The 7,301-nt window shown below is 40.0% G+C and overlaps 1 protein-coding gene across 1 annotated transcript; it reads left to right on the top strand.

The window, feature by feature from the left end:
• The first annotated feature begins 1,125 nt into the window (after positions 1–1,125).
• On the top strand, positions 1,126–3,527 carry LOC144484331 (eotaxin-like). The gene is made up of 4 exons (XM_078202873.1): positions 1,126–1,338; positions 1,883–2,003; positions 2,408–2,485; positions 3,266–3,527. The coding sequence occupies exons 1-4, from the start codon at positions 1,254–1,256 to the stop codon at positions 3,294–3,296; spliced, it is 315 nt and encodes a 104-aa protein (XP_078058999.1). The 5' UTR covers positions 1,126–1,253; the 3' UTR covers positions 3,297–3,527.
• The last annotated feature ends 3,774 nt before the right edge of the window (positions 3,528–7,301 follow it).

Genomic DNA, 7,301 nt, shown 5'->3' with positions numbered 1-7,301 from the left:
CCTCAATTTCCCGCTGACTATTTGGGGACCTATAGTACAATCCTACCAAAGTGATTTCCCCATTCTTATTTCTCAGTTCTACCCATATAGACTCAGTGGCCAAACCCTCGGATATATCCCCTCTCAGTACGGCCATGATGTTTTCCCTAATCAAAAGTGAAACTCTCCCTCCTCTCTTATCTCCTGTTCTATCTTTCCTATAGCATCTGTACCCTGGAACATTGAGCTGCCAGTCCTGTCCCTCCCTTAGACATGTTTCAGTAATTGCTATAATATCCCAGTTCTACATACCCATCCATGCCCTGAGTTCATCTGCTTTGCCCATGAGGCCTCTTGCATTGAAATAAATGCAGTTTAATCTGGACTTCCCTTGCTCTCTGTCTTGCTTTTGCCTGATCTGTCTGGTCCTGGGATTACTGACACTGCCTTTACTACTTAGCGTGCTCTCTTTAACTTCTGTGCTGTCCTCAACCTTCTCTTCTGTCTCTCTACTGCTTTGGATCCCATCCCCCTGCCAAAATAGTTGTGTCAAACTTCCCCAGCATGAGGCCTGACAGGAGCGTAATGAGATTGTGAAAGATGCTCGAACCGCAAGTCTTTCTATTTTTCCTGTTAAGTTACTCTATTCTACTTAAAATCAAGCAACAATTGTTTCAAAAAGATTGTTTACCACCATGGAGCAGGTCATATGACCTCAAATTTGCCCGGTTGTACCCCTTGTGGGGAATTTTGTAACAGATTCACTTCCTGTGTCAACAGGAAATCTGGCTACAGGATCTGTGATACTTTTGCAACAAGTCGTTCTGTTTTCCTCGGAATTGACGACAATCTTGTAAAAATAATGTATACATTTTTCTGGTGAAGATGTTCTGGCACGACTAACATCCCTGACGTTGTGAAAGAAAATGGATGTATAGAAACACAATGGAATGAATTGTCAAATACATTTCAGTACCCATCTTGCCCCTTGAGAAAAAGCCAAGGAATTGGCACTGTGCCAACAATGACATGTTTCCTGGCCTGATATCACATGGAGCCTGGGTATGATTTAACACTTCTTACAAAAATACGTACTTTTTATCTGTGCTTTTTTTTCCACACTCCTCGATGTGTCATACATTCTTTCCCTTCTTGAACAGGAAATCCCCTGACATACAATCAAGTATAAAAGGACTGACTGACTGAGTCCAGGCAACAAACAACTCCAGCTGACTGAGCAAACTGAGTAGACAGATAAAGTCTCCATCTGTTGAATGCTTCACTTCTTCAACAACATGCACCTGAAAGTTGCTGTGATTCTGGTCCTTCTCTCTGCTGCATCAGTCTTAAGCAGATCTTGTAAGTTGCTGTATTTACTTCTAAGTACAGAGCTTTGTGACTGATATCTTGGAGATTAATGATATTTTCTCAGCATGCCCTGTGGTTTACAGTGCTGTTGTGTGGGGCTATCCAGGCACAGTAATACAGCACACACACTGTGTGGCGATATCAGTACAAGCCAGCAGACAGATAAGCACCCAAAGATTATTATTAATGTTAAGTAACTACTTGAGTATAAAGGCTGGCGTATAATTAAGTATGTAAGACAGTTTGATTAAACCTTGAGTCATTGATAGTGTACTTAATGAAACTTTGAACGCAGATAAAAAGCTTTTGAATATTAAAGAACCAACTGAGTTTACTCTGAATAAGAGTTTTGAGCACTGTGTGGCTAATATTATAAATCCTCCATTTAGAAACTTGACAACAATGGTCTTTCAAAGTAGGAATAGAGAAAGCAGCTGTATGATTTTTGCTATTGGCTGAATTGGCATTTACAGCATGAAATAATATTTGAAATGTATTTGAGCAAAACTTAACCAAACTGATGGTTCTTTTTCAGTTCGAGGCCCCGGGATGGTTTCCACAAACTGCTGCACCAAAGTGTCCCGAAAGCCAATTCCATTTCAGATCACACACTACAGGATGCAGCCAGGGTTGTCTCCCTGCGTTGAAGCCATCATGTAAGGAACTAATCTGTTTCTTTTATCCTTTTGCCTGTTTTACTTAACAAAAAAACCTTTTGAACATTTTTAATCTCTGCAACTCCAGTCCTTAGGGAGGGTTTTCTGAAATCTTTTTTGAAATCGTCAGAGGGTGTAAGAGTTAAATGTTAATTGAACATTGAGCAGATTTTTGTGATGATTTTAAGTGAAAAAACATTAAGAGCTGACTGGATCTTAAAATAAACATTTTAAAAAGGGATGAAATTAGCCAGTAGTGGATTCAAAATATTTGTGGATTATGCACTACAGACACACTCGGATCAGTTAATCTGAAAAACATTAATTGTCTAAGTATATGTTTAGGCCACTTTTAATCCATTTTCCAGTGGTCCCATAATGTGGTTCCTTTTGCTCTCTTTCAGATTTTACACAGTGGAAAAGGGGCCTCTCTGTGCTGACCCGACAGCCCGCTGGGTAGCAAAAAGGATTAAAGCCATGATGTAAGTAGTGCTGATTGTGGAGTGAATTAGTACAATTAAAAATTACCTTTAAGAAGGTGTGGGTAACATAATGAGTAAAACTACCCTAAACATTCACCTAAAAACTATATTACAACATTTTTACACATTTTATTTAAATTTTACTAATCCATCCATCCATCAATACGTATAGTTCACAATAGGCTGTATGCATCTTGCTCTGTTCACTCCAATTCTGCATGCCGCTATCATTCCTCCCTCCATCTAGTTTTAGATGTCGTCCTTGCTGCCAGTCCTTTTCTGAACTGGGTTGTTCCTTCACGATGTTTCACCTTCTATCACTTCTCCACCTCAGCTCAAAGCCTATGAGCTGCCGGTACTCTGATTTTCCCATGATCAAAACATATATTTTACTTATCTATATTTTATACTAGCAGTTTGTAGTGGCTGTTCCATTGGAATGGATCAATAAATTCACAACTAGATTAGGTCAATGCAGGCACCATAATGAGTGGACATTCTGACTTGCTTTAAATCTCAAATGTGAATGCCAGTTAAGTCATTTTGTTCCATTCGACTCAGTTTTTTTGATATTTAATACTGTGTACAATATGATAATGACAGAATAATATTGAGTATTTCACAGGGAGGTATGTTTTTTATTCTTCTGAAATGGAATTATAAGGAAAGTGAAAGATTAGTACTATTATTTATTATGACATTATTCATTACATAAATGTACTGATTGAAATATGTATTTATATACTCAAAAATACTCAATTGTCTTTTCATTATTACCAGGGCACAGACCAACAGGGACAATGTCAACTGAACTGCTTTCTGGAAGATTGAGAAAATAAAGAATCTGACACTTTCCTGCTATTAAATTTGTTTGTGTATATAAAGCTATGTACCATTTCATAAATCTTTATTTATTTCCAGTACCATTCTGGCAATGCAGTACTGTTCCAGTGTTGTTTCTATAAATATATCAACTTGTACATTTATTTTATATATTTTGTAGATGTCAAAATTATTTTTAATTAAAAAAACCATCTTTCTCAAAAAGTGTTTGAGACTTTCTGTAACCACATATAAAGGATTTGGTATGTTCTCCTTTGAGGAAGTTTACAAATGAATGGTAAGTACTTGGCAGCAAGGATGGGAACTGGAGATTGTATGTGGGTTCTGATCTTTCACATCAGAGGATGGCTTCAAATCCAGTTGAAGTTGTTGAATTGAAAAGTGTACTCCCTAAGGTAGGTTTAATAGCCCCATGGAAATGACTCGAAGGAATTCTCATTTTCTGTAGGTGGATTCCAAAGCCCAGTATTACCATACAAACTGTCATTCAATTCACAATTAAGTAGGATATAGTGAATTAAGTAACAATTAAGTAGGATATATCTTAGCAGTATCATAATGGGAAAATTTCCCCTGATCAATATTTTTAGCAAAAACATAAGCATGTTCTTTGAGAGAAGATTGGAGATGTGGAATCAGAGATAGGGTAGCCAGTTGGATTTATAACTGCTTAGAGAGGGAAACCAGCAAGAGTTAAGGTCAGTTTCTTGAGTTGTTTGAAGTAGGTAACACTTCAAAGGAGGAGATATTTTATTCAGAGATATACAATGCTTTATCAATGTACTTAGTGTTAATGCTTGAAAGGGGCCATGGGGGTACATTTCCTCAGGCTTGTTTCAACTCTAAAGCTGTAATCTCACCTGATGTATGATGGAAACTGTACATAAACAGAGTTTCTGCACTGCTCGAGAACCTACAGCAGTGGAGCAAGAGTTTGAAGGAAATTCTGAGTGCATGTCAATTAACAATAGGTTAAATGGGTAGTTGAAGGAAAGGGTAATGAAAACATACAGGCATACGAGATTAAAATTACTATTGAAGTGTAGAATAAACACCCACAAGGATTTGTTTGAACAAAGAACAAAGAAAATTACAGCACAGGAACAGGCCCTTCAGCCCTCCAAGCCTGCACCGACCATGCTGCCCGACTTAACTAAAACCCCCTACCCTTCCGGGGATCATATCCCTCTATTCCCATCCTATTCACGTATTTGTCAAGACGCCCCTTAAAAGTCACTATCGTATCCGCTTCCACTACCTCCCCCCGGCAACGAGTTCCAGGCACCCACCACCCTCTGTGTAAAAAATCTGCCTCATACATCTCCTTTAAACCTTACTCCTCGCACATTAAACCTGTGCCCCCTAGTAATTGACTCTTCCGCCCTGGGAAAAAGCTTCTGACTATCCACTCTGTCCATGCCGCTCATAATCTTATAGGCATCTATCAGGTCGTCCCTCAACCTCCGTCGTTCCAGTGAGAACAAACCAAGTTACTCCAAACTCTCCTCATAGCTAATGACCTCCATACGAGGCAACATCCTGGTAAATCTTTTCTGTACCCTCTCCAAAGCCTCCACATCTTTCTGGTAGTGTGGTGACCAGAATTGAACACTATATTCCAAGTGCGGCCTAACTAAGGTACTATAAAGCTGCAACATGACTTGCCAATTTTTAAACTCAGTGCCCTGGCCGATGGAAGCAAGCATGCCGTATTCCCTCTTTAGATTACCTTCTCCACCTGCATTTGAGTTGAATAGCCTCGTTTCTTGTAATTCTGTGTAAATTTATGATACATTTACTGGCCCATTAACAAATAGCAAGCGGAGAAGGTATTCACCTAAGGTTGGTACAATGAAAAGGAAGCTTTATTCCACATCTTGGTGTCCTATGCTTCACTTAGGAAAACTTGAAGCTGTAACTGGGTGTTAATTCCCTTGCATTACTCATAATAAGTAGAAAAGATGCACACCTAAAAAATATTTTTTCTACCACTATGATTATAGTCCTTCGACATGGAGGTGAACTGATTCTGTTAACAGACAAGTGAAGGCTTGGGCCATTGAAAAGGAGTGAGACAGCAGGAAAACCCCATTAGCAAACCCAGAATGAGCTAATAGTTGGACTTTCAAAGAGCTACATTTGCTCATGGTCTTAGTAAACCCTCGCATAACGCAGAAAACCACTAAGATCATTATAGACTGAAGAAAGGCAACCTTTAGGTTTTATATGTTCTCCATCAGAGCTAAATAGCACGTTGGTAATTCTGAAGATCTTTGATTTCAGTAATGCGATGTGTGAAATTAGTCTAAGAAGTGCAAAACGGGCTCATAGCAAATCAACAGCTGATATTTCAGTGCGTTCAATCTTCTTTCTAATAACATTCATAGAACAAGAGTTCAAACTCTTTATAGCGACTCATTTCTTAGTTTCACTGCTGCTTTTCCTTGGTTTGAAGCTAAAGATTGTAACTATATTCTCCAAGCAATGGAACATAATAACTGGAATGATGAAAAATTGTTGCCAGAAAGCAACTGGAGGCCCTCCCCAACCTGTCCTCAGTTCCTTTCTGATTACTTTTATCACATGTAATCACAGTTGTATCGATTAACCTCAGAATGCCACATTAATACATCAAAAGAACTCGAACTGGATGGCAGGGTGGCACAGTGGTTAGCACTGCTGCCTCATAGTGCCAGGGATACGGGTTTGATTTCAGCCTTGAGTGACTGTTTGTGTGGGGTTACCACGCTCTCCCCCCCCCCCCCCCCCCCCCCGTGCCTGTGTGTGTTTCTTCTGAGTGCTCCCGTTTCCTCCGACAATCCAAAGATTTGCAGGTTAGGTGGATTAGCCATGCTAAATTGCTCCTTCGTGTCCAAAAGATGCAAAGGATAGGTAGATGCACGGGGGGATAGGGCAGTGAAGTGTGGTTTCAGTGAGAGTTTGTGCAGACACAATGGGCTGAATGACCTCCTTCTGCAAGGATTCTATGGTACACAATACAATTTTATTCATTTTTCAGAATGAAGCATATTTTTTGGAAAAAAAGATTGTTTTCTCCCTGTTCCCTTTGAATTTACAAATGATGAAATCCATTAAGGTCCTGACAGGCAAGTTGTGACAAGATGTCTGATTAGCTCCCCCATAGTTTTCCTGGGTTATTATGATGGAACCTGAGTATGAGATACTTTGATCCATGGCTTTTCTGTTCGGTCGTACAGAGGCAGCCAGCGGGGTCTTGGCCCTATGCTGTTATCAGCTAAGCGAAGTGGCAGAACCAAAGTTGCTTGCTACCCGCCTTCATATCATCAGCAGGGACAGGTCACTAACTACCCCTGTGCCCAAATAAGGGGGGAGGGGGGGAAATCTTTATGTAGCCCAAGGGCATCTTGTTAAAAGAAATAACAGCTTAATTGATTTCAGCCAAAGTTAAAACACCGCATAGCAGTAAGTGATTTGGTTATTGTATATTAGCTGAGGCTGCAAAAGACCTGCTTGGCAAATTTCAAGAGATCCTTATTTTCTTGTATCTTGGCCAAACAACATTTTTTCCCCGACATGAGGAAAACGTTTTTCAATTGTGAAAGGAAATACTCCAAACCCTGTGATGCGCGATATAACACACGAGAGGCTGGGTGTACTCGGGAAATAAAGGCTTTTATTGCCAACAATAACAGAGCTACCATATACAGTATACGATCCCAGACTAAAGGGTCACCAGGCAGAGCAGTGACCTTTATACCTCTCCCAGGAGGCGGAGCCGACTGGGGTGTACCATAAGGACTATATGAACAGGTAGAACAGCCCAACCCTAACCCCAACAGTAACATATCTACAGACTCATAGTACTGGCCAGACCATGGCTCAGCACTACCTGGTGGGAACCAACAATGGTTCACCACATTCACCCCTCCTTTGAAAACAAAGGCCGGCGGGGTACAAAACACAGAACAATTGTTCATCTGTCTAGAAGTTC

Source organism: Mustelus asterias, chromosome 3, assembly GCF_964213995.1.
Source record: "Mustelus asterias chromosome 3, sMusAst1.hap1.1, whole genome shotgun sequence".
In the NCBI taxonomy this organism is placed as follows: domain Eukaryota; kingdom Metazoa; phylum Chordata; class Chondrichthyes; order Carcharhiniformes; family Triakidae; genus Mustelus; species Mustelus asterias.
The sequence above is the reverse complement of the archived record's forward strand: the minus strand, read 5'-3'. Positions and strand labels throughout refer to the sequence as shown.